The sequence below is a fragment of the Oncorhynchus mykiss genome, chromosome 15 (assembly GCF_057628025.1).
Source record: "Oncorhynchus mykiss isolate SJ-2025 chromosome 15, ASM5762802v1, whole genome shotgun sequence".
Classification (NCBI taxonomy): Eukaryota; Metazoa; Chordata; class Actinopteri; order Salmoniformes; family Salmonidae; genus Oncorhynchus; species Oncorhynchus mykiss.
In genome coordinates, this window is record NC_143036.1 from 52,100,229 (window position 1) to 52,127,123 (window position 26,895).

Genomic DNA, 26,895 nt, shown 5'->3' on the forward strand with positions numbered 1-26,895 from the left:
TACGCACTACTTTGTTGCAGTAAGAAAATAAAATATAGGTGGAGGCGAGAATTCTTTATTTTTTTGGCATCAGACCTGTCTAATTCTCAGTCGAAACACATTTTGTGTGCCTAATTCTCACTACACATTGTTTAACATCTGACTCCAGAGTGATCTGTTCTTGCAATATGGAGTCTGTGACCTTTCAGATTTAGACATCATTTTTAACTAAGTAGTTTGGATGTAGTGAACTATTTTTTCAAATTCACTTTAGCTAAGTAACTATATTTTTCCCTATTGTAGCTTAACTTCATCCAATGTGAAGTAATTGATGGCTTGGGTAAACTATATTTTCAGAGTTGCTTCCCCAGCACTGTAGTTACATTGCGTGTGCTTAAATGTTGACTTTAATTACTGAAGTACTAGTCCTTCAACACTGCAAATTAAAGCAATACAGAATGGCTTCATTCGCATTAAGGCTGGTCCCACACAGTTTTTCAGAATACATGTTTTTGTTCTCAGATTTACATACGTCCATTTACTCAATCAAGACCTGAAAAGTGGTGGAGCTCATTTAGGCCCAACTGTCACGGTCGTCGTAGTGAGGAGACCCAACGCGCAGCGTGGTGTGAATACATTATTTTAATGTAGATGAAAGAACACGACGAATACTAAACAAACAAACAAAATAATAAGACGACCGTGACCGCTATTAATACTGTGTGCAAACATGCATCAGAGACAACGACAAACACCTGCCACTGATTGAGAACCATATCAGGCCAAAACACATAGAAACAGACTAACTAGACATGCAACATAGAATGCCCACTCATATCACACCCTGACGAAACAAACAACTCAAAGTGTCAGAGTGTGACACCAACATAATCATATGGAATTGGAGAGAGAAAAAAACATTTATATACATTTTTGTCTGTGTATAGAGTTTGTTTGGCTCCATAATGTCAGTTTTATTTTTTTTTAAATAAATGGTTAGAGTTATTTTGTATCTTCAATGTGAGTCTGAAGCCCAGAGTGTGAGTCTGAATGGTGCATATGTGGGTTACTCGGTCATCTGTTTGCTTGATCGCTGGTTTGTTTCGCTGAGCCCTTGCGCTGCATTTCCCCCCTCGACGTCCTGATACTGGAGTAACGGGACCTGGTCGTCCTCCGAGGCTGTGTCATAATCGTCTGAAAGACACATCAGAGTGCATAGCCTAATATTGATTTTTCTGCCTCAGACTACTCTTCAGAAGAGCTTTTGTGCCCGTCTTTGGGTTCTCTGATGTGGTGTGTTTTCATCCTGTGGCTCTGAGGCTTTTCTGTGTTTGTTTGGTCCTCAGAGGCCTCGCTTACGTCTGCGGTCTCACTAGAAGCACCCAAAACATCTCTCGACTTATCCGTCCTTTCCCCCTCAGAATTTCTCTTCTCTTTTGTGCCAACAGCGCGCTCCCACTGCTTCTCCCATTCCCTCTCCTCCTCTTTCTCCATATCCCTCTGCTTATCCCTCTCCTCCTCTTTCTCCATAGCCCTCTGCTTATTCATCTCCTCCTCTTTCTCCATATCCCTCTGCTTATTCCTCTCCTCCTCTTTCTCCATATCCCTCTGCTTATTCCTCTCCTCCTCTTTCTCCATATCCCTCTGCTTATTCCTCTCCTTCTCGTCTTTTGTCACAGCCCCTGTGCTGATGGTGTTGTCACCTTTCCTGCTGTTGGAGATGAGGGCGGCAGTGAGGTCTTTAACCAGGGGCTCTGGCGTCGCCAGTATAGGCAGCATGTCGCCTGTTACGGTACCGGAGCCGCAGTCTAGATGGCTGCTGTGGCAGCGTGGCGGCGGCGGGATCAGCGACTGTTTCCTGGTGTAGACCCCATGTCTCCCAAAGAGGCTTCCGGAACCTCCCGAGGCCTCGTAGTCTATGCTGAACCCTTCGTTCTGGTAGGAGACCTCCTCGACCAAGGGGATCATGGGCCGGCCCGAGTTCACCTGTCAATCACGGAAAGAAGGGGCAATTAGAGGGTTGCTTTGAGTTGAAATGGTTGTTTTGTGACTTGTTACGTTCCAACTGATGCAGTGTTGTCCTTGTCCGTTCAAAATTCTCATTGGTGTTGTTCAGAATTTCAGAAGTACATTGGACAATTATGGACAAGCAGTGTTTCAAATTCAGCACATTTTGACAGTGTTTGACAATGTCTGAAAAACAGAGGCTGCGCGACCAGATCAAACCGCCCCTCCACACCCATACACCATCATCCCCCAGGATGCCTCTTCCCCACAGTTAAACAACATTCTATCCATGTGTTACTTTACGCACACATTTCTGAACAGCTGAAATAAAAATCCAGCAGCGTATATATTTTGTGGGCTAATTTAAGACGACATGATTGCCGTGTATCTATAGATAACGCAGTAGCACAAACATGAGCAGTGCGCAAACAGTACTTTTTTTGCAATATCCTTATACTAAATGTGGTGTGAAACCAAATGCATTTAGTCTACATGTCAAAATAATGTAGCCTATCCCTGTCTACACATTGCATTGGGGGGAAACTGAATTTGAACCTTAAATAACATACAACCGTTATTTCGTCTTTCAATCATCATGCAACACCAAACGATATGATAGACCACACATCATTGACATTCGCCAGAGTAGCCCGTTTCACCTCTGGCCAGCCGAACTAGCACATACTAGTGCTTCTTCACCTGCATTGCTTGCTGTTTGGGGTTTTAGGCTGGGTTTCTGTACAGCACTTTGAGATATCAGCTGATGTACGAAGGTCTATATAAAATACATTTGATTGATTGAAAATTTGACATACGCAGAAGGTACGGTTGGTCAGAGAATCTGGTCACGCAGCCACTCCGTTTTCGAAATATTCAAAGCACAACACATTAGCATACTAAATCCATAGAGATAGATACTAGATCTATTCTATGACTGAATCTATGATATTCCCCTTACACACGGGGTTGGGTACTGACCATAAATCGTCTTCAGTCTACGATGCAAAACATAAGCAGGTCAGTATTTCACCTCATCACCAAACTCAAAATAATTACATATGCAATACTATTACATACAGTGGGCTCCAAAAGTATTTGGACAGTGATAGTTTCTATTGTTTTGGCTCTGTGCTACCATGATTACGGATAATCCTGACTGAATCATGAGCAATGATGAGTGAGCAAGGTACAGAGGCATAAATATCACACCCACCAAAAAAATGCTAACCTCCCCTGTTATTGTATTAGCATGTCTTGGGGGTATGATATTTGTGCGTCTTAACTTTCTCACCCATCATTATTCACGATTAATTCAGGATAATCCATAATAATCATGGTAGCATCCACATTTAATGTTTAGAAACATTAATTTATAATTTACAATAAAAGTGACTATTGGGCACACAAAAAAAAAAAATCTAAAACACAACCAAAACAGAGTCACTCTGAGGAACTGTACCGTCTGTGCTAGTTCTGTAATCATTGTGTCCTATGAATATGGGACCACTTCACTTTAAAACTCATAAGTGAATTTGTCCCAATAGTTTGGTCCCTTAAAATGGTGCAAAATGAAAGCTGACAGTCTACAATGTAACCTCCTAATGTCATTTGAAATCCAAAGTGCTGGAGTACAGAGCCAAAACAACAAAAATGTCACTGTCCCAATACTTTTGGAGCTGTACATGTAACTATTATGTTACATGTGTTACTTTTACATATCACCAATGTGTAACATTTACATACAAAAAAAACAAAGCAGAACCGCAACATCACAGTACAACCACAGGTGCCATACTTTCATTTGCATAATTATGCAATGGAAGTGCATCACATGTACGCATCTAACATTACACCATCTCACTGTCACAACCACATCACTCTAGTGCGTACTCAAAGCAATGCATGCATAAAAACTCACCATCTGGAACCACCTTAAACTCTACATAAACAACATTAGTGAAAAGAGACGTCAGGGGCGTAGATGGAGAGAGTGAGGAGACGGGGAGGGGAGGAAGGAAGGAAATACGGTCTGATATGTTGTTTTAATTTGTAGTGCTGGTTTAGGAGTCAGAGCCCAAAGGCATGTTTAATATATATATATATATATATATATATATATATATATATATATATATATATATATTAGTGTCAATGGATTTTTGCCTTGGATTACTCTGTAATTTAGATTAGATAGTAGGTAGGATTCCATCCAATTGGCGACTGATTTTCATAAGAATATTCTAAAACCCGCATAAAGAAAATATGTGCATTTTCCCCACCAGTGTTGTTTCCACCAAATTGACTTTTTGCGGATAAAAATCCGATCTAATTTTGTCACTAAAACGTTTGCGTTAAATAGCAAATGTGCCTACTACGGTATTTGCACGTGCACTCTAGCAAACAGCTCGCTGATACAGTGCGGGTAGGCTGGTCTACATGATGAGATTATTATGGATGTTTTTATTTGTCAAATGGCAGTCAAGCATCGATCATCATGTCACCAAAATCAGACCCTTGATATTTATTGGAAAGGAGCATCAAGATCACCATGCACTTTCACCACCCTGTGAAGTTCATCATCATTTATTTAATCAATAGCCTAATAAACCCCCGAGTCGTGGTGGGAGGATCGCATGACTCCAAGTTTACTTGAATATGATCGTTATTATATCAATATTTGCGCTTAAAGGCGTTTCCACCGCCATTTCTCGCATAATTAATTTTACTGACACAACAAAATCCCACTTTATCTAGCGTATTTTGTTTTGTCGAAAATTAGAAAGTTTGTAAACACATTTTCTGTTTACTTCTGGCCTGTCGTGACATTTCTTATCTGACATGTACTTTACTTGCATAAAAAGGTTGGATGGAAACCTGCTTAATGACACATTTAGCTTAGATTAGGCCTGTATAAGCATACTATCCTTAGTTGCTTGATTGTGTTTGATTGTAATAGTCAGTGGGTTTACATGTTTTTGCATGCTTATACTGTATGTATCCTTGCCTTTCCTTATCATTCATTCATTCAGTCGCCACTGGCCAGCAAATGGTCATTCAATATATATTTTTCACTTGTGTGTGTGCTTTAGTTGCCCCTGTGTGTGTGTGTGTGTGTGTGTGTGTATACAGTAGTGTGTGTGTTATGTGTGCATGGAGCAGCCCTTACCACTTTGAGGTGCTTCCCCAGGGCGACAGCCCCTCGTCCGGCCGGGTTTTGTCTCTGTCTCCTCCTCCTCCTCTTGGCCCATCGGATCAGCAGGAACAGGGTAGTCACTAACAGCAGCAGCATCCCACCCATGATACCGCCAGCTATCCTCACATCCATGTCTCTGAAAGGTGTCCAAGGGACTATGGAGGGATAGGAGAGGCGGGTTAGCGTATGAAGTCCAGCAGCTCACACAACTGGTCCATTTTCACTTTGCAACGGCTCATGCTCATAGCCCTGCAGAGTCTTACTCATTCATCCAGACGTTGTGCCTGAAGCCCAGTTGAAGATAACATTTGTTTGTTTTGTAAGCAGTCTCTGTCTACAGCTGTTTGAATGGGGAGAAAATACATTCTGGGAAGTTCGAGCAGCCAGTTGCCTGGTTTAACTCATCATATTGTGTCCATGTTGTCAGGAGTAGCGTGATTGACAGTGCATAGAAGGGGGGAGAGAGGGGCGTGTCCATGTTGTCAGGAGTAGCATGATTGACAGTGTATGGAAGGGGAGAGGGGGGGGGTGAACTGAGAGAAACCGAAGTGGATCTTCCAGCAAGACAATAACTTCAACCACATGTAGCCGATGTGAAATGGCTAGCTAGTTAGCGGTGGGGCGCGTTAGTGGCGTTTCAATCGGTGACGTCACTTGCTCTGAGACCTTGAAGTAGTGGTTCCTCTTGCTCTGCAAGGGCCGCGGCTTGGAGCGATGGAGCGATGGGTAACGATGCTTTGAGGGTGACTGTTGATGTGTGCAGAGCGTCCCTGGTTCGCGCCCAGGTCGGGGCGAGGGGACGGACGTAAAGTCTATACTGTTACATTGGTGCCGTGACCCGGATGACTGGTTGCTGCGGAAAGAGGAGGAGGTCAAAAGGGGGGTGAGTGTAGCCGATGTGAAATGGCTAGCTAGTTAGCGGAGGTGCGCGCTAGTGGCGTTTCAATTGGTGACGCCACTTGCTCTGAGACCTTGAAGTAGTGGAGCGATGGGTAATGATGCTTCGAGGGTGACTGTTGATGTGTGCAGAGTGTCCCTGGTTCGCGCCCAGGTCGGGGCGAGGGGACGGACGTAAAGTCTATACTGTTACACACACATTAAAATCCACAAAGAAATTGTTTATCGGCCACAAAATCAACATTTTGCGATGGCCATCTTAGTCTCCGGACTTAAAAGCACATTGGAAACATGTGGTTTGAATTGAAGAGGGCCGTCCATAAGCACATACCAATAATATAAAGGATCTGGAATGATTCAGTATGGAGAAATGGTCCCTCCCAATGTGTTCTCCAACTCATAAAACATTTTAGTAAAAGGCTCAGTTCCGTTATCCTCACAAGGTAAGGTATTGAAAACAGGGTGTCAATAATTTTGACCCCTACCTTAAAAAAAATATATTCTATTACTTAGAATATATATTCTATATATTAAACAAAATATATATTCTCTGAGCAATTTTATTAGTATTGTAATGAAACAGCAGGGAGCATGTCTCGAACCCTCGACCTTCGAGCCCGAGGTCCAGCGCGCTAGTGCTTATAAACCCAGGGTCGTTACACTATCAAATCATTTTTACAAAAAGTTGGGAGCATGCAATATGCTGTAGCTCCGTTTTTCAATTATATATTTTCTACAGTCATTTTTGCTCATCTTTGACACATCAAGGGTGTCAGTCATTTCGGAAGCTTTAAAGAAATCAGACGGGGGGAAAGAACAAGTACGCCCGTCATTTGCGCACATTCCAAGAATCTGATTTGACAAAGTGGATGTATTGTCAAATCCATCATGATTTTTGTTTTCTAATAGGCCCACAATGTGGTTACTAAAACCCGATGTAGATACAGTATGGCTGTTTTCGCTGCATAATATTTAGAAATAGTCAATTTAGGGGTTAGAGAAGAGTTCTGTTAACTGCTGTTTGTAACATAGTTAACGTTAGCCATATAGAAATTGGTGGTGCTACTTGAAGCTGTGTTTAAGTGTAATGCAGTTGGTTGGTGACAATGACATGAACATGTATTGGGGTTGACATCCATACAAGCATTACACTCTGATTTTACCCCCAAATAGGGTGAAATGCCATAGCCTAAATGTAGGCTAATTTTGATGGGGGGGGGGGGGGGGGGGCAATGAGGAGATTCTGAATCTTTCCCCCCTTGGGGACCGTGTGAGTGGCGTTGCCATGGCATTTCCATTGTTTTGGTCGAGTTCACTTTCTTTCCTGCATCTATAGGCTACACTGTAAGAAAATTGAATTGTTCTTTGTTGACTTTCGGAGAGCATAGTGGATTAACCAGTGTTGTTCTGCTCCCTATTGTAAGGATTTAGGATTAATGCATTTTAAACCCTCTACCATATTACTTAAGATTGAATTGTTTGAACAACAGCTGCTTTGTCTTCATCTCTCTGTGTGTGTGTGTGTGTGTGTGTGTGTGTGTGACAAGAACTGAGTAACATGGTGTGACTTGCATGTTGCAAAGCGGTGTACTGTTTGCTACATTTGCCTTGCCTGTCTGTGTGTGTGACAATATTGAGCACATGGTGTGACTTGCTGCATGTTACAAAGTTGTGGTTAATCAGGTATAGGGAGGGATGGTCATCACAAGGTTTAACTGAGATGGAAAAATACTGAACACAATAGCAGGAACTGAGCAACTGTTACAACTAGGGTGTGATACCAGAACAGTGAGAATCTATAGATCGACAGAGGGTGAACTCCAAGAAGCGCCAAGAGGCTAGGACTAGTGTGAGCGCCTGCGATAGGCTGAGCAAGTCTAAAACCACGCTCAGCCTCTACTGTGATAGACATAGTTCCAACCCGTCTGTTGGCCTATCACAGTATAAGAACAGCTGTTTACGTACATCCTGTCAGTTCTCTGCTTGCCCTGCGAGGGACAGAGAGCCCGTATATACGAAAAATGCATTTACCATTTATTGCTTTTTAATTAAAGATAATTAACGACAGATTCTGAATTTTATTCTTCCTGATACCGGATTCGAAAGACGCAGCCTCTAACACTATGTTGTGTGTGTGTGTGTGCACAGTACTGTCATTTTGACTTTCACTACCCGTCAAAGCGCTGATACTGTGTGTGTGTGTGAGTTTCCTGTCCCCCCCCCCCCCCTCAATGCATCAGTAATGCTCAGTACTTACTTGGCTGGCTTCTTTGTAGCAGCTCTATGTCGACTGAGGCTTTAGCAACTTCACCTGATTCCTCATCCATAGCAACCACCTATAGGATAAATAATGATATTACAGAGAACTGTACTGCCCTACCAAACTGCTAATTTGGTCTAAAATGAGTTTATGCAGTTACTGCTAACATGACCCCCATTTTCTCCAAAACACAACACCATACAGGCAGGATACTTGTCCACATGATTAAGCATGTATTTAATGTAGCGAAAATGACATTGAGTTACTGTGAAACCAAGGTAAATAAAAGCAATATTTCTCAGTTCCACGCTATGAGCAGTTACTGCCTTTTAGCTTGATAGGGCAGTGTAGATTCGGAGCCCTAAAAAATGATTCTGTGTATTTCTAACCCTAAGTGAAGCTAATTTTAATGTGAGTTACAGTTGTATTACTACTGGACCACTTATTGGCCTAACCTAGCTATTCAGTTAGCCAGGAATGACTAGTAAAACCAACTGTCCCTGTTTAAACAACTCATCTGGGTTTTTACACTGAAACAAATATATAAATGCAACATTTAAAGTGTTGGTCCCATGTTTCATGTGCTGAAATAAAAGATCCCAGAAAGGTTCCATACCCACAAAGTTAATTTCTCTCAAATGTTGTGCACAAATTTGTTTATATCCCTCTTAGTGAGCATTTCCCCTTTGCCATCCACAGGACAGGTCTGGCATATCAAGAAGCTGATTAAACAGCACAATTAATACACAGGTGCACTTTGTGCAGGGCAATAAAAGGCCACTCTAAAATGTGCAGTTTTGTAACACAATGCCACCGATGTTTTGAGGGAGTGTGCAATTGGCATGCTGACTGCAGGGAAGTCCACCAAAGCTTTTGACAGATAATTGAATGTTCATTTCTTGAACCCCTCTCCGTCCTCGTTATTAGAGGTTGCCATGGCGCCGACAGAGATGGCCGCCTCGCTTCACGTTCCTAGGAAACTATGCAGTTTTTTGTTTTTTTACGTGTTATTTCTTACATTAGGACCCCTTTCAACCAGGACAACGGAATGGATCCCAGCCGGCGACCCAAAAATACGACTCCGTAAAAGAGGGAAACGAGGCGGTCTTCTGGTCAGACTCCGGAGACGGGCACATCGTGCACCACTCCCTAGCATTCTTCTCGCCAATGTCCAGTCTCTTGACAACAAGGTTGATGAAATCCGAGCAAGGGTAGCATTCCAGAGGGACTTCAGAGACTGTAACGTTCTTTGCTTCACGGAAACATGGCTCACTGGAGAGACGCTATCGGAGGCGGTGCAGCCAGCGGGTTTCTCCACGCATCGCGCCGACAGAAACAAACATCTTTCTGGTAAGAAGAGGGGCGGGGGCGTATGCCTTATGGCTAACGAGACGTGGTGTGATCACAGAAACATACAGGAACTCAAATCCTTCTGTTCACCTGATTTAGAATTCCTCACAATCAAATGTCGACCGCATTATCTACCAAGAGAATTCTCTTCGATTATAATCACAGCCGTATATATCCCCCCCCAAGCAGACACATCGATGGCTCTGAACAAACTTTATTTGACTCTTTGCAAACTGGAATCCATACATCCTTTGGCTGCATTCATTGTAGCTGGGGATTTTAACAAGGCTAATCTGAAAACAAGACTCCCTAAATTGTATCAGCATATCGATTGCGCAACCAGGGCTGGAAAAACCTTGGATCATTGTTATTCTAACTTCCGCGACGCATATAAGGCCCTGCCCCGCCATCCTTTCGGAAAAGCTGACCACGACTCCATTTTGCTGATCCCTGCCTACAGACAGAAACTAAAACAAGAAGCTCCCACGCTGAGGTCTGTCCAACGCTGGTCCGACCAAGCTGATTCCACACTCCAAGACTGCTTCCATCACGTGGACTGGGATATGTTTCGTATTGCGTCAGATAACAACATTGACGAATACGCTGATTCGGTGTGCGAGTTCATTAGAACGTGCGTTGAAGATGTCGTTCCCATAGCAACGATTAAAACATTCCCTAACCAGAAACCGTGGATTGATGGCAGCATTCGCGTGAAACTGAAAGCGCGAACCACTGCTTTTAGTCAGGGCAAGGTGACTGGTAGCATGACCGAATACAAACAGTGCAGCTATTCCCTCCGCAAGGCTATCAAACAAGCTAAGCGTCAGTATAGAGACAAAGTAGAATCTCAATTCAACGGCTCAGACACAAGAGGTATGTGGCAGGGTCTACAGTCAATCACGGACTACAAGAAGAAAACCAGCCCAGTCACGGACCAGGATGTCTTGCTCCCAGGCAGACTAAATAACTTTTTTGCCCGCTTTGAGGACAATACAGTGCCACTGACACGGCCTGCAACGAAAACATGCGGACTCTCCTTCACTGCAGCCGAGGTGAGTAAAACATATAAACGTGTTAACCCTCGCAAGGCTGCAGGCCCAGACGGCATCCCCAGCCGCGCCCTCAGAGCATGCGCAGACCAGCTGGCGGTGTGTTTACGGACATATTCAATCAATCCCTATACTAGTCTGCTGTTCCCACATGCTTCAAGAGGGCCACCATTGTTCCTGTTCCCAAGAAAGCTGAGGTAACTGAGCTAAACGACTACCGCCCCGTAGCACTCACTTCCGTCATCATGAAGTGCTTTGAGAGACTAGTCAAGGACCATATCACCTCCACCCTACCTGACACCCTAGACCCACTCCAATTTGCTTACCGCCCAAATAGGTCCACAGACGATGCAATCTCAACCACACTGCACACTGCCCTAACCCATCTGGACAAGAGGAATAGCTATGTGAGAATGCTGTTCATCGACTACAGCTCGGCATTCAACACCATAGTACCCTCCAAGCTCGTCATCAAGCTCGAGACCCTGGGTCTCGACCCCGCCCTGTGCAACTGGGTACTGGACTTCCTGACGGGCCGCCCCCAGGTGGTGAGGGTAGGCAACAACATCTCCACCCCGCTGATCCTCAACACTGGGGCCCCACAAGGGTGCGTTCTGAGCCCTCTCCTGTACTCCCTGTTCACCCACGACTGCGTGGCCACGCCTCCAACTCAATCATCAAGTTTGCGGACGACACAACAGTGGTAGGCTTGATTACCAACAACGACGAGACGGCCTACAGGGAGGAGGTGAGGGCCCTCGGAGTGTGGTGTCAGGAAAATAACCTCACACTCAACGTCAACAAAACTAAGGAGATGATTGTGGACTTCAGGAAACAGCAGAGGGAACACCCCCCTATCCACATCGATGGAACAGTAGTGGAGAGGGTAGTACGTTTTAAGTTCCTCGGCATACACATCACAGACAAACTGAATTGGTCCACTCACACAGACAGCATCGTGAAGAAGGCGCAGCAGCGCCTCTTCAACCTCAGGAGGCTGAAGAAATTCGGCTTGTCACCAAAAGCACACAAACTTCTACAGATGCACAATCGAGAGCATCCTGGCGGGCTGTATCACCGCCTGGTACGGCAACTGCTCCGCCCACAACCGTAAGGCTCTCCAGAGGGTAGTGAGGTCTGCACAACGCATCACAGGGGGCAAACTACCTGCCCTCCAGGACACCTACACCACCCGATGCAACAGGAAGGCCATAAAGATCATAAAGGACAACAACCACCCGAGCCACTGCCTGTTCACCCCGCTATCATCCAGAAGGCGAGGTCAGTACAGGTGCATCAAAGCTGGGACCGAGAGACTGAAAAACAGCTTCTATCTCAAGGCCATCAGACTGTTAAACAGCCACCACTAACATTGAGTGGCTGCTGCCAATGGGAATTGATGGGAAATTATGTAAAATATATCACTAGCCACTTTAAACAATGCTACCTAATATAATGTTTACATACCCTACATTATTCATCTCATATGTATACGTATATACTGTACTCTATATCATCTACTGTATCCTTATGTAATACATGTATCACTAGCCACTTTAACTATGCCACTTTGTTTACATACTCATCTCATATGTATATACTGTACTCGAAACCATCTACTGTATCTTGCCTATGCTGCTCTGTACCATCACTCATCCATATATCTTTATGTACATATTCTTTATCCCCTTACACTGTGTATAAGACAGTAGTTTTGGAATTGTTAGTTAGATTACTTGTTGGTTATTACTGCATTGTCGGAACTAGAAGCACAAGCATTTCGCTACACTCGCATTAACATCTGCTAACCATGTGTATGTGACAAATAAAATTTGATTTGATTTGATTTAGAGAATTTGTGTATGGTGTTGTGTGGGTGAGTGGTGTGCTGATGTCACCGTTGTGAACAGAGTGGCCTATGGTGGCAGTTGGGTTATGGTATGAGAAGGCATAAACTATGGACAACGAACACAATTTAATTTTATTGGTGGCAATTTGAATGCAAAGAGATCATGACGAAATCCTGAGGCCCATTGTCGTGCCATTCATCCACCGCTATCACCTCATGTTTCAGTATGTTAATGCACGGCCACATGTTGTAAGGATCTGTACACAATTCCTGGAAGCTGAACATTTCCCAGTTCGTCCGTGGCCTGCAAACTCACCAGACATGTCACCCGTTGAGCATGTTTGGAATGCTCTGGATCCACGTGTACGACAGTGTTCCAATTCCTGCCAATATCCAGCAACTTCGGCACAGCCATTGAAGAGTGGGACAACATTCCACAGGCCCCAATCAACAGCCAGATCAACTTTATGCAAAGGAGATGTGTCACACTGCATGAGGCAAATGGTGGTAACACCAGATACTGACTGGTTTTCTGATCCATGCCCCTACTTTTTTTTTTTTAAAGGTATCTGTGGCCAACAGATGCATAGCTGTATTCCCAGTCATGTGAAATCAATAGATTAGGCCCTAATGTATTTATTTCAATTGACTGATTTCGTCATATGAATTGTAACTTAATAAACGTAGAAATTGTGTCATGTTGCATTTTTAGATTTTTGTTCAGTATATATTTGTCTGATTATGACCTTACCTCTAGGATGAGCCTGTCGAAGGATCGTAGGCGGTCGGTCTTAGCGATGATAACCCCTTCCTCTGTGATGTGGTACAGTCCAGTGGTGGCTCGTGTGGGCTGGAGAGAATAATGCATTTTTGGATTCACCCCCTGCAAATGGAGGGAAGGTGAAGCAAGACAGGATGTACCAAGATGGGATGGAAAAAAACGTTTGTTTATTATCCCTTTAAACAAACTAAATTTAGTCAGACACACACATTATCCCATCGCTTACATCTACAAAGTCCTGGTCTATGGCTTGGATGAAAAGCACCTCGTTCCCATAGGTGGAGACTAGCGTGGCAGGGCTGGAGCTCTCGATGATGAAGCCCTTGTACGTGGTTCTGTTAAAGAGGGGAGGGAACCGGTTCTCTGCCAGCACCCGGACCAGCGCTGTCGCCACACTGTACTTCTTTGGGTCATTCAGCTGAGATGCCTGTAGATGATTTGATGGTGTTTTCAATGTCAAACAGTCCAGGGAGATCCTTTTTCAGATCTATTCGGTTAACAAATTAGATTTTAAAAGGCTCTTATTATTGGACTTAACTTTGTCTTTTGTGGCTTTTTGATAAGGCATGCTACTGATGCTAGTGCTTTTATCATTGTTTCAATCAAGATTTTCTTACCATGATGCGCAGTCGGAATATAGGTGTCATATGTCTGTTTTCCACCCGTTTTGTCATTGTGATCTCTGCTGTTTGGTTGTCAATCTGAAACCTGTTTTTGTCAGCACCTGAGGCACATGTGTTACAGGTAAATACACGGGATGCCACACAGAATGACCATATACAGTTGAAGTCGGATGTTTACATACACTTAGTAGGAGTCATTAAAACTCATTTTTCAACCACCACTTTTGTTAGCAAACTATAGTTTTGGCAAGTCGGTTAGGACATCTACTTTGTGCATGACACAATAATTTTTCCAACAATTTGTTCACAGACAGATTATTTCACTTTATAATTCACTGTATCACAATTCCAGTGGTTCAGAAGTTTCCATACACTAAGCTGACTGTGCATTTAAACAGCTTGGAAAATTCCAGAAAATGTCATGGCTTTAGAAGCTTCTGATAGGCTAATTGACATAATTTGAGTCAATTGGAGGTGTACCTGTGGATGTATTTCAAGGCCTACCTTCAAACTCATTGCCTCTTTGCTTGACATCATGGGAAAATCAAAAGAAATCAGCCAAGACAATGCAGCCATTATAATGACCATTGTTGTGTTTGGAGGAAAAAGGGTGAGGCTTGCAAGCCGAAGAACACCATCCCAACTGTGATGCACAGGGGTTATAAATTGAAGCAACATCTCAAGACATCAGTCAGGAAGTTAAAGCTTGGTCGCAAATGGGTCTTCCGAATGGACAATGACCCCAAGCATACTTCCAAAGTTGTGGCAAAATGGCTTGAGGACAACAAAGTCAAGGTATTGGAGTGGCCATCACGAAGCCCTGACCTCAATCCTATAGAAAATTAGTGGGCAGAACTGAAAAAGCGTGTGTGAGCGAGGAGGCCTACAAACCTGACTCAGTTACACCTGCTCTGCCAGGAGGAATGGACCAAAATTCACCCAACTTATTGTGGGAAGCTTGTGGAAGGCTACCCGAAATGTTAGACCGAAGTTAAACAATTTAAAGGCAGTGCTAACAAATACTAATTGAGGGTATGTAAACTTCTGACCCACTGGGAATGTTTAAATGTATTTGGCTAAGGTGTATGTAAACCTCTGTCAAGTGTAAGGCTGCAATGCAATCCTTTCAAATAGAAATATTAGAGCAGTCTACTGGCCTCTCAATAGGCCTTGAAATTGCCTATTGGCAATGGATTAAGCAGACACTATTAGGTAGGCCCACACCTGAGAGAATGGAGTAGAGCAAAGGCGTATCAAGGCTTCTGTCTCCGTCTTCGGCATGAATTGGACCAGGAGAGAAATTCAGTAACATGTCCTGAAACCAGAGAATTACTGCATCTTAGAATCCACATGGATTGTTCAATCAATCAATTGTTAGATCTTGACTCCTGCCAGTTCGCCCTCACAAAAGAGATTTCTAACTTCAAGTGTCTTTCCTGGTTAATATATTAAGGTTTAATGAAAAAAATAATCAATATTGCATGCAATATGCAAATCCATATCATTTGAATTCTACAATGAGTGTACTAAGCAGTAGTCATCACCTGGTCCTTTTCTGTGATGTTGACCACGTAGATGGGGTTGGTGCAGACAACCGTGTGGTTGTGGTCCTGGGAGATGGGTGTGCACGGTAGGAACTGAGGGTAATGGTCGTCCCCGTCCTCCACGTTCACAATCAGTGAGGCGGAAGTGTTGTACCACTCCTTGGTGTTGGTTTCCTGGAGAAAGAAATGTATTTTATCTAAGCTTCAGTAATGATACCCAATATAATGGAAAACTCTTCAACCTAGCAAGACTGAGAGCAAACCCTTACTGGAAAAACATGATTTTACGTGAAAATCACAATTTTACATTTTACATTTTTACATGTCTTGCACATGTGAAACCATGTGTTTTTGGACCACTTCACAGGTGTTGATATTTCACATCAACTTTCTCATGTGGATTTTCACGCGATCACATAACCTTTCACATGTGGATAAAGATGTTCACATGGGATTTCACAGGTGACGATGCCCTGCAAACAATAATGAGTCATTATTATACACACACTGTCACAGCCTGATCTGTTCACCTGTCTTGTGCTTGTCTCCAACCCCCACCAGGTGTCTTCTATTTTTTTTCCCCCCATTATCCCCTGTGTATTTACACCTGTTTTCTGTTTATCTGTTGCCAGTTTGTCTTGTTTTGTCAGGTCTTATCAGCGTGTTGCACGTTTCTCCCATTCTCAAGTTTTTATTTTATAGGTCTTCCCGGTTCTGCCTGTCCTGACCCTGAGCCTGCCTGCCGTTCTGTCCCCGATTGAATCTGCCTTGGATTATGAACCTCTGCCTGCCCTTTGCCTACCCCTTTGTTATAATAAATATTCTGAGAATCAAACTGAGTCCTGTTACACACAGCACTTTTAACATGGTGTTTTCAATTGACATATTTGACACACTTTGACAAACATTACTACATGGTGGATGTTTATTTATACAGTAATTATCATTCAACATGTCCTTCCCTGGGATTTTTACTCACAAACCCTTGGTTCACAGCATTCTTCCTGCTACGTCACAATATCTGTGTCAGTAACCGATTTAGACCGAATTGCTACACTTTGGACTTTAAATTAAATTCCAACCTTGTTAAAAATACAGTCAAGAAAAGCGATTATATTTATCTTAGTGATTCAGGAGTAACATAAAAACAGAATAATATACCCCACCAACATTGGACAACTATACAGAAGACCCTCAAATTGCTGGAATAAGGAAATGAAATCAAAGATGTGAGAATAGTCAGAATAACTGAAGTGTTTCTAAAACACATTTTCACATGTGAAATGTCCATCTTTGTACAAACTTGTGACAATCAAGAGCTGCGCTGTTAAAACCTCTTCAGGATCTGACCCTTTTTTTCAATTTTCACCAAAAATGACATTGACACAATGACAATGACACAAAATGACACCCAAATCTAACTGCCTGGACCTGAAGTAAGGATATGCATATTATTGATACCATTTGAAAGGAAACACTTTGAAGTTTGTGGAAATGTGAACATAATGTAGGATAATATAACACATTAGATCTGGTAAAAGATAATGCAAAGAGAAAAAAACTTTTTTTTACCGTCTTTGCAATGCAAGAGAACAGCCATAATGTATTATTACAGCACAGGTGCAACTTATTTTGGCCACTAGATGGCAGCAGTGCATGTACAGCAAATTGCAGAAATGTATTCTTGCCAGCCTCCATTATATCCACATATCCACAGACCTGGTGGCACACTGGGAACTTCAGGTAGCTAGCAACCAAGAGGTTGTGAGTTCAAATCTTAGTTAAGTCAAGTGAGGTTGAGTCCTAAGTCATCAGCATACTTAACACATGGATATAGCTGATAAAATACCGTAACTAGTTGTAGATTTACTGTATTTTCACCACAACTAGACAAAAACCTTACAGGACCATTACACAACGTTCTAAAAACGTCGTTGGGGATGTCCCTGCAACAAACTGGGAACTACACAAAACATGCAGGGGACCATGACTGCTTAAATGTAATTAATGTAAATGATGTCTTTCAAAGTAAAATGTTCTAAATGACATTTCACACCTGGGTTTTCATATGTGCTGAAATGTTATATGCAATACCATGACACACACATCTGTAGTGTCATGGTATTGCATGTAGAAATGTTTAATCTCCATGTTGTCACATTAATTTCACATGAGATCATGTTCTTCCATGTGCTCACATGTTGTCACGCAGTTTTATGTCATGTTGCTTCACATGTTGTCATATTACAGTTTTTTTCGATTGCTAAACGACAGTGGACACAACTGGAGACACATGTGCAAAACTCTAACTTCAGTCTGCACAGCAGCAGTTCATGTGGACCAAACTCTAGTTCGTTTTTCATTGCTTGAACACAGTTTTCAAAACTCTACACACTTATCCCATGACTTTAACCACAACCTGCACAACACTGTGGATTTACAGCACTTTGTTCAAATGCTAACACACTGCTGTCAAAACTGTGAACCACACATTCAAAACGGAATAGATTTCAGCCTTGTGCCTTTCAAACACTGCTGATTGCAATTTCAGCTGAAAGGCTAAGCAGATGCTATTGTTGACATGGTTGTTGTCAACAATGCAATAAAACTGCGGGAGATTCAAGATAGAGTGCTGGCTGATAATGATATATTTGAAAATGTTAATTCTGTCAGCACAACAACTATTGCTCGAGTCCTAAAGAAACACCAAGTTACAATGAAACTGTTATACAGTTATACACTGTACCAGTTATACACTGTACCGTTCGAGAGAAACAGTGAACGGGTAAAAGAGCAAAGATACCAATATGTCCAGGTAAGACGTCTGAGGTTACGTACACAGCTATACAAAATATTTACAGTAAAAAAAAACACTAGCATTTCTACAGTAAAACTGTGCACTTACTGTTTTTCAGAGAGTAATGGAGGTGGAAGCACTGGAAAGACCACATTCATTTGTATTTATCGATGAAGCTGGATTTAACCTTACCAAAACACGGCGCAGAGGAAGGAATGTTATAGGTCAAAGGGCCACTGTGGAGGTTCCAGGCCAAAGGGGGGGAATATCACCATGTGTGCTGCAATGTCCAATGATGGTTTTGCTTCTCAACACACCACTCATTGGCCCATACAACACAGAAAGGCTTATAGCTTTCCTAGAACAGCTCTATGCTCAGCTAGTGCCAGCAGAACAGGGGGAACCAGTAAGAAATACCCAAGTTTTTGTCATAGTTTGCGATAACGTTGCTTTTCACCACTCTGCAGCTGTCACAGATTGGTTTGCAGCACATCACAGATTTATGGTTTTGTACCTGCCTGCATATTCACCCTTCCTCAACCCAATAGAGGAGTTTTTGTCGTTTAGCAATCGAAAAAAACTGTAACTTCACATTAAATCACATTTGATCACACGAGTTCACTGGAAATTCATGTGGATTTTGGTCGGGAGACCGGTATTCAGCCCAGCCACGTCCTTCCTCAGCATTTGAGATTTTAGGTTAGAGAATGATGCTGCCTGCAAGATGCATTGTAACTATTTACGATCTGTTTCTCGGCACAAAATGTTTGAGGATGGCTTTACTCATAAATAGTTGAGTAGATTATAATGCTATTGCACGGCTAGTCAGGTAGTGGCATAGTAATAGATGACATATCTTCAGATTATAATTATATTATATGACTAGGCAGGGCAGGGCACAGTAATAGCCTCTGGCTTTCGTAATTATTGGCCTCTGGCCTCAATGTGTTCTGGTTGATTAATGAAAAAGGGGATTAGTGGCAGACATGGGTTCAAATGGTATGTGTTTTCTTTCAAATACGTCAGCTGTGCTTGATTGAGCGTGTTTGACTCAATGAGCCCTTTGAAATAGTTCAAGAAGTAGAACCCCGTCCATCTGGGACCTCAAGACAGGCTCAATCAAAACGCTCAAAGTATTTGAAAGAAAACAAATACTATTTGAATCCAGGTCTGATAAGTAGCGGGTCTTACCACAGCGTAGATGACTAGCTGCAGCTTGGTTTTGGTCTCATAGTCCAATGGCTTGTCCAGGATTACTTTACCACTGTTGGGCAGGTCTATCCTGAAGTAGCTGGCATCAGGCTGGGATGAGAGAGAACATGGAAATGAATGTTCATTAAATTAGTGCACAGATGGCCTACTGAGCGATTGACACAGAGGTGTAATCAGCAAGGTTAGGAGATATAGGAGCATTTTAACATATAATTAATTTGAGTAGATGTTGGGTTGTCGCTATAAGTGGATATATTGGGTCATTGTTTGAAATGAACAGGAACATGACAACAGGATTCAGCACTGTGGTGAGCTCAAACTCATGGTACCATACCGAGGCTCTGTCGATGATGTAGGTGATGGTGTCTCCATCAGCATCGATGGCCTTGACAGTGAAGACGACAGAGTTGACTGCAGTGAGCTGAGGATTGATGAAATACAGAAGACCGGTCATTATGCATCTGAAACACAAGACTATCTATATTATCAAAGTGTGATGTATCTTTACCTCACTTATGTAACGCGGTTGTATAGTCTTCTCAAGGAACCTTGGTTTGTTATCGTTTTCGTTCAGGATCTCAACCATGACCCTGTATTCACTCTAGAGGAAGAAAACAGTAGGTTCAGAACTTCCGTTTAGACATTTCCTCAACTTTTGAGGCAGTTCACATTCTAATTCCCAGGTTGTGAAAAACATGCTGTAGGCCTGGTTGAGATGGCTTACTTGTATTATGTCGTCTTCATAACATGTTAATGCTGCCATCAAAACAGATCCCTGGCGCTTGGAGAGAAAAAGCTATTGATTATGGTTAAGTATGAACCGTCAAAGATATGAATGTGTCCTATTCAATCAAACCTGGTTTTCTACCATAAGACTTAAAACAGGAGGACAGCAACAGCGTGATGCTTTATTACCTCTCGATCCAGGACTCTTAAAATCGATGAGTTGAGCCTGATGGTTCTCCCTTCTAGGTAGAACCAATTGGCGTTCTCTCCGGTGAGGCACAAGCGGATGCTATTGACTCCTGTAGGGTCCCCGACGATGCTGAGGTTCGCAATGAACTCTCCTACGGGTCGGTTCTCGCTCACCGTCGCAAAGATGTCTGACCCACCCAGGCAGAGGCTGGCTGTCAATCAACAGACACAGATTTGGGGTCAATGGCTTTCAATTCAATTACTTCAATGACATTTCAATGACTTATGTACATTAGCGTTTCAGCCATAAGTAGCATTACAGTTTTGGTTGAAGCGGTTCAGTATTAAAACCATGTTGAGGCGACTGAAGAAGCGAGACCGCTATTCCCCACAGTGAGAGTTTGATTGAACTCTGGCCTACCTTTGATGACATGGTAAGACGTGTTTATTGCCAACTGGCAGAGGAACAGCCCCCAAGGGTTCAACATCTTCCTCTGGCCTCCTGAGCCTCCAGTCTCTCAGCCACAACTGCAACCCACAGAAACCAGCATCAACACAAAATGGCAGTGTTACATTTGGTCCCTCTTTGGTCACTCTAATCTAGCAGACAGGATGTTTCGGTTACTGTACCACCGACTGACTTTTGTCTTCCCTGAGTACCCCTGAAGTACCCCGTTGTGCATTTTACCAGTAGGACTAGGGTCTCATGAGTCTTCTCAAGTACCCCCTGTGGATAGGGGGTCCGGGGGTCCGATTCCCCCTTGTTGGGAACCACTGCTACAAACTATTTGGTCCCTCTTTGGTCACTCCTAACAGCATTCTGCCAAGGCAGTTACGGTAACCTGCCCGGTAACATGACTTTCACTGCAGCCTCTCCCGTTAAACCCCACCTCAGTGTCCACTAAGTGCCCTCGGTGCCTGAAAGCTTTTTTGGGCTCCTCATATAATTCACTTTTAAATCCTATATAGTTTCCTTTCTCTGACGTTTATTAGGCCTATGTATTATACCAAAACAAGGCAATTTGTGTCATTTACCGTAATTCATTATGACTAATGTTGAGTAATGAACCACTCCCTTCGGTAAATCCTTTCATGTTTGTTTTGTTTTATGTTGTTGATCACATTAAACGACTGTGGTTTGATTAGCCCGGGGCCAGTGCTAGTCAATTGTTAGCCTGGGTACCAGTCTGTTTAGCTATTCCACTCCTTGCCATGCTAAACATGTTTGGCATGACATTTCCATATGGAGTTGACAAGAGAGCATAAACAGACTGGCACTCAGACGAATCATTGGTTGCTAGGTCCATTCTTCGAATTGTTCTGCCCATGACTGTCCACTGAGTGTCTGTCGCGCTCCTTCATGCTCTCAGCAACCTGGATTGGTCACACATCTTTACTGCTCTCAACTTTACTGTCATAGAATCTTACTTTAATATATTTGTCTGTTTACTGTTTAAATGACTGTGTTTTAGACGCCACCTGTGGCTTGAGTGTACACATGCACACGCTGCTCAGTGTAGTTATAAGGTTCCGTGTGAGAATTAGTCTGTGTCTGACTTGCGTGTTTGGAAGGTCTCGTCTGACCTCCCTGACCTAACAGCGCAAGAGGATCATGAGGTGAAGTACAGGTACCTCACGCTGGTCGCCCAAAGTTTCCTTTACTTATACTATGCTTGCTGAGTAACAAGAGATACAAAATGTAGAGTTTTTTTTCCTCTCACTTTTTCAGTTGAAATTTCATGGAAGAAGACCATGGTTACTTGGTGTTCAGTACAAATAGTTTGGTTTAGTACAAATAGTACCTTATGAGGAATGTGATAACTTTAACAGACGTAGCACTTAAGATTATAACTGCTGATTTGATGCGCTTAAAATATAATTGTCTTGTGCCAAAATGGAATAACGATGGCACCATGGATATGTTGGACAAAATGTTAAGAACGCCTTCCAAATGTTGAGTTGCTTCCCAGAGTTAAGTTGGCTGGATGTCCTTTTTGGTGGTGGAACGTTCTTGATACACACGGGAAATTGTTGAGCATGAAAAACCCAGCAGCGTTGCAGTTCTTGACACAAACCGGTGTGCCTGGCACCTACAACCATACCCTGTTCAAAGGCACTTAAATCTTTTGTCAGGCCAATTGACCCTTCCGAATGGCACACATACACAATCCATGACTCAATTGTCTCAAGGCATAAATAGTATTCTTTAACCTGTCTCCTCCCCTTCATCTACACTGATTTGAAGTGGATTTAGCAAGTGACATCAATAAGGGATCCTAGGTTTCAACCGCTCCCTGTCTGAGTCTGTAATACCAACATGTTTCAAGCAGACCACCATAGTTCCTGTGCCCAAGAACACTAAGGTATCCTGCCTAAATGACTACCGACCCATAGCACTCACGTCTGTAGCCATGAAATGGTCATGGCTCACATCAACACCATTATCCCAGAAACCCTAGACCCACTCTAATTTGCATACCGCACCAAAAGATCCACCGATGATGCAATCTCTATTGCACTCCACACTGCCCTTTCAAACCTGGACAAAAGGAACACCAATGTGAGAATGCTATTCATTGACCAGAGCTCAGCGTTCAACACCATAGTGCCCTCAAATCTCATCACTAAGCTAAGGACCCTGTGACTAAACACCTCCCTCTGCAGCTGGATCCTGGACTTCCTGACGGGCTGCCCCCAGGTGGTAAGGGTAGGTAACAACACATTCGCAACGCTGAATCTCAACACGGGGGACCCTCAGGGGTGCGTGCTCAGTCCCCTCCTGTACTCCCTGTTCATTCATGACTGCACGCCCAGGCACGACTCCAAAACCATCATTAAGTTTGCTGATGACACAACAGTGGTAGGCCTGATCACCGACAACCATGAGACAGCCTATAGGGAAGAGATCAGAGACCTGACCGTGTGGTGCAAGGACAACAACCTCTCCCTCAACGTGATCAAGACAAAGGAGATGATTGTGGACCACAGGAAGAGGAGGACCGAGCATGCCCCCATTCTCGTCGACGGGGCTGCAGTGGAGCAGGTTGAGAGCTTCAAGTTCCTTGGTGTCCACATCACCAACAAACTAACATGATCCAAGCACACCAAGACAGTCGTGAAGAGGGCACGACAAAACCTATTCCCCTTTCAGGAGACTGAAGATATTTGTCATGGATCCTCAGATCCTCAAAAGGTTTTACAGCTGCACCATCGAGAGCATCCTGGCGGGTTGCATCACTGCCTGGTATGGCAACTGCTCGGCCTCCGACTGCAAGGCACTACAGAGGGTAGTGCGTATGGCCCAGTACATCACAGAGGCCAAGCTTCCAGCCATCCAGGACCTCTATACCAGGCACACCGCCTGAGGAAGGCCCTAAAAATTGCCAAAGACTGCAGCCACCCTAGTCATAGACTGTTCTCTCTGCTACCTCACGGCTAGCGGTACCGGAGCGCCAAGTCCAGGTCCAAGAGGCTTCTAAACAGCTTCTACCCCCAAGCCATAAGACCTCTGAACAGCTAATTGAATGGATACCCAGACTATTTGCATTGCCCCCCCCCCCCCCCCCCCCCTCTACACACCACTGCTGCTACTCTTTGTTATTATCTATGCATAGTCATGTACATATTATGTACATATTACCTCAATTAACTGGACACCAGTGCCCCCGCAAATTGACTCTGTACCGGTACCCCCTGTATATAGCCCCACTATTGTTATTTACTGCTCCTCTTTAATTATTTGTTATTCTTATCTCTTACTTTTTTGAAGGTATTTTCTTAAAACTGCATTGTTGGTTTAAGGGCTTGTAAGTAAGCATTTCACTGCTGTATAAAAAATAATACAATTTGTTTTGATTCACCTGGTAAGTCTAGGTCATGGAAAGAGCAGGGTTTTAATGTTTTGTTCACTCCATGCATAATATTGATTGGGTTCATGGCCCTCCCCCAGAAAAACAAATCAAAACCACTAATTTAGTGTGGCTTGTATACAGTTTTTTTTCAGCTACAACAACATTTTAACGTTCTTAGAACAGTTATTTTTAGTCTTGCACAATAGAACATCTATTAAAAAGAGTAGAGACTGACTAAACAGCTGGTAAGGCTGTGGATAATGCAGTGTGTGCCTACTGGTTATTAGAAGTGGAGTCAGTCGTCTCTGGATTAATATCGTCTTTAATTCGATTGAAATACCTTCGCAACAGGAAGTAGGTCTTTGTCACACGGGCAGATAACAGGGGATTAAATATTGAATCTAGTTCCATATCCTATCCAGCCCGATTTGACACACCTGCCCCTGGCAGATGCAGACGTAAGTGTGTGTTTGTGTTTCCCCCTTTTGTGTTTGTGTCACCCATATGTCTCCCATGTGTGTGTGTGTGTGTGTGTGTGTGTGTGTGACTGGGTCAGTCTGGTTCACTATAATGAGCCTCACCTGGCCTGCTTTTGTCTGTTGCTGGGAATTGAGGTTCTAGTTGAATAGGCCTGCGTTGCCCAGTTTGTTTCTTTCGGAAAAGTTATCTGAACTCCTCGCTTGCCCTGCGCGTATCACAATTAACTAAACAATTAACAAACTCGCTTTTGATAATAACTGAACAAAGCAATTACTGAGCCATTAGGCCTCGCTTCGAGCATTCCCTAAACTTAACGCTATCCTTAAACCCTATGCTTAACACTATCCCTAACCCTTTCCTTAACCCCTAAGCCCTAGCCTCGCTAACGTTAGCCTCCTACTGTACCTAACGTTAGCGTTAGCCACAACAAATTGGAATTGGTAACATTGCATATTTGTAACATATGATACGAATTGCAATTCGTAGCATATCGATGATGGACAATCTCAATTGAATACCCAGGTTGAGTCATAGCAATAACAAAATGTTAATCCATTACGATATTTTTGGTCACGCACACCAGATATTAATTCAGTTCATATTATGTTCCCTAGTCTAAGTATTGTTTGTACGTATCACCACTTAGTAAGGAGGCAATGGAGGTCGGACCCCTTTAATGCACATGTAACTCAAGGTGATGTGATGTCACAACGATATGGAAATTTGTCAGAAGGTTTAGCACTTCACCCACATTCTTACATACATACATTCATGTACACACACACACACACACACACACATGTTTTTTCTACACTTACTAACTTACACTAACTTACATATAGGCTCACATCATACTCACTGTCGTCCAGTAGCTGAATGGTCAAAGCCTGAGCCGCAGCTCTCACGCTCGCGGTATCCCTCGCCTATTCTCTCTGTTCCAGCCCCCCGGTTTCCGCCACATATTTCCCCCTGTGGCAGAACTTTCTCCCAGGGTCAAACGATCAAGAGCAGTGACGACAGCACTAAACACTCCAGTCCCGCTTCTCCTACCACCACCGGTTGAGCCCTGTTCCCCAAGCATGGGAGCGTGGCAGAAAGAGAGAGGGATAGAAAGAGGGAGGTGTATGTGTTGGGAGAGAGCATTAAGAGCTCCTGCGTAGAGCACAGACCGGGGCTTAGCTGGCATTTGGGGCTCCCGAGTGGTGCAGCGGTCTAAAGCACTGCATCTCAGTGCTAGAGGCGTCACTACAGACACCCTGGTTCGAATCCAGGCTGTATCACAACTGGCTGTGATTTGTTGTCCCATAGGGCGGTGCACAATAGACCTAGTGTCCTCCGGGTTTGGCTGGTGTAGGCTGTCATTGTACATAAGAATTTGTCCTTAATTGACTAGTTAAATGATATATATATATATATATTTGTAACAATCCAGGACAGGAATAGCCATGCAGCACAGCAGCTGAGAGAGAAGGAGGTTAAACTGAGAACAACGCTGGCTGTGCTGCTAATGCTAATGACACTAAACCAGCCTAGGGGTGCGAGTAGAGATCTCGAACCAAGCCCCCGTATCACTCTCACTAGTCACTATGATCCCCCTGCTGAGTAGTGTCTGATGTGTGCTGAAGGATCCTCAGGACACCCCATTAGTGTTGTGAATCCATGCAGGGAGAGGGGTCTTGGTTTCCCTTCTAACTACAGAGGCTCTGTTAATGGCAACACAATGCAACACCCCCAGTTAGGATTAAACCGACAAAACAAGTATACATTTTGGTGTCGGAATAAAATGTTTAATCAGATGAGGAAACAAAGAAGGATTATACAGTGAAGCGGTTATCGCGGCATGTTTTCAATCAACCCCGTGCAGTATTGTATAGCTTACCTTGGTATTGATATCTATTCTGCTGTTAATTTAAACGATAGTACAGTTACAATCACTTCTCATCAGTTTACAGTACAGCAGCCCTTTTCTGAAGCCAGATGCCTCCCTCTTTGTCTCCATGTTCTTTTAGAGGCCTCAGGGTAACGCAAACTCCTTAATCACTTTTGACAAGGTTTTAAACCTCTTGTCACACTCTCTCTCCTCTCTCTCTCTCTCTCCTCTCTCTCTC

At 43.4% G+C, this 26,895-nt stretch overlaps 1 protein-coding gene across 2 annotated transcripts; it reads right to left on the reverse strand.

Annotated features, from left to right (window-relative positions):
• Positions 1 to 603: 603 nt before the first annotated feature.
• On the reverse strand, positions 604 to 25,975 carry LOC110490200 (cadherin-related family member 5). Of its 2 annotated transcripts, XM_090200290.1 has the most exons (16): positions 25,647 to 25,913; positions 20,878 to 20,984; positions 20,457 to 20,668; positions 20,266 to 20,322; positions 20,050 to 20,142; positions 19,876 to 19,962; positions 19,521 to 19,631; positions 15,533 to 15,706; positions 15,213 to 15,303; positions 13,983 to 14,089; positions 13,592 to 13,792; positions 13,336 to 13,467; positions 8,334 to 8,412; positions 5,153 to 5,334; positions 2,965 to 2,981; positions 952 to 1,965 (listed from the first exon to the last, which is right to left on the reverse strand). In XM_090200290.1, exons 2-16 carry the CDS (start codon positions 20,942 to 20,944, stop codon positions 1,962 to 1,964), a joined length of 1,614 nt encoding a protein of 537 aa, XP_090056416.1. In that variant the 5' UTR covers positions 20,945 to 20,984; positions 25,647 to 25,913; the 3' UTR covers positions 952 to 1,961. The 2 variants fall into 2 exon arrangements, with proteins under 2 accessions (XP_021419123.3, XP_090056416.1); XM_021563448.3 differs by lacking the exon at positions 2,965 to 2,981 and having other exon boundaries at positions 604 to 1,965; positions 25,647 to 25,975.
• Between the last annotated feature and the right edge of the window lie 920 nt (positions 25,976 to 26,895).

What these genes read in the sequence shown, in the direction of transcription:
- LOC110490200 (XM_021563448.3), bottom strand. Translation starts at nt 20,944, where the DNA reads ATGTTGAACCCTTGGGGGCTGTTCCTCTGCCAGTTGGCAATAAACACG. An exon ending in AGCTAGTCATCTACGCTGTG is followed by an intron (nt 15,707 to 19,520) that starts GTAAGACCCGCT and finishes TTCTTTCTCCAG; the next exon opens with GAAACCAACACCAAGGAGTG. An exon ending in GCTCTACTCCATTCTCTCAG is followed by an intron (nt 14,090 to 15,212) that starts GTGTGGGCCTAC and finishes CATGTGCCTCAG; the next exon opens with GTGCTGACAAAAACAGGTTT.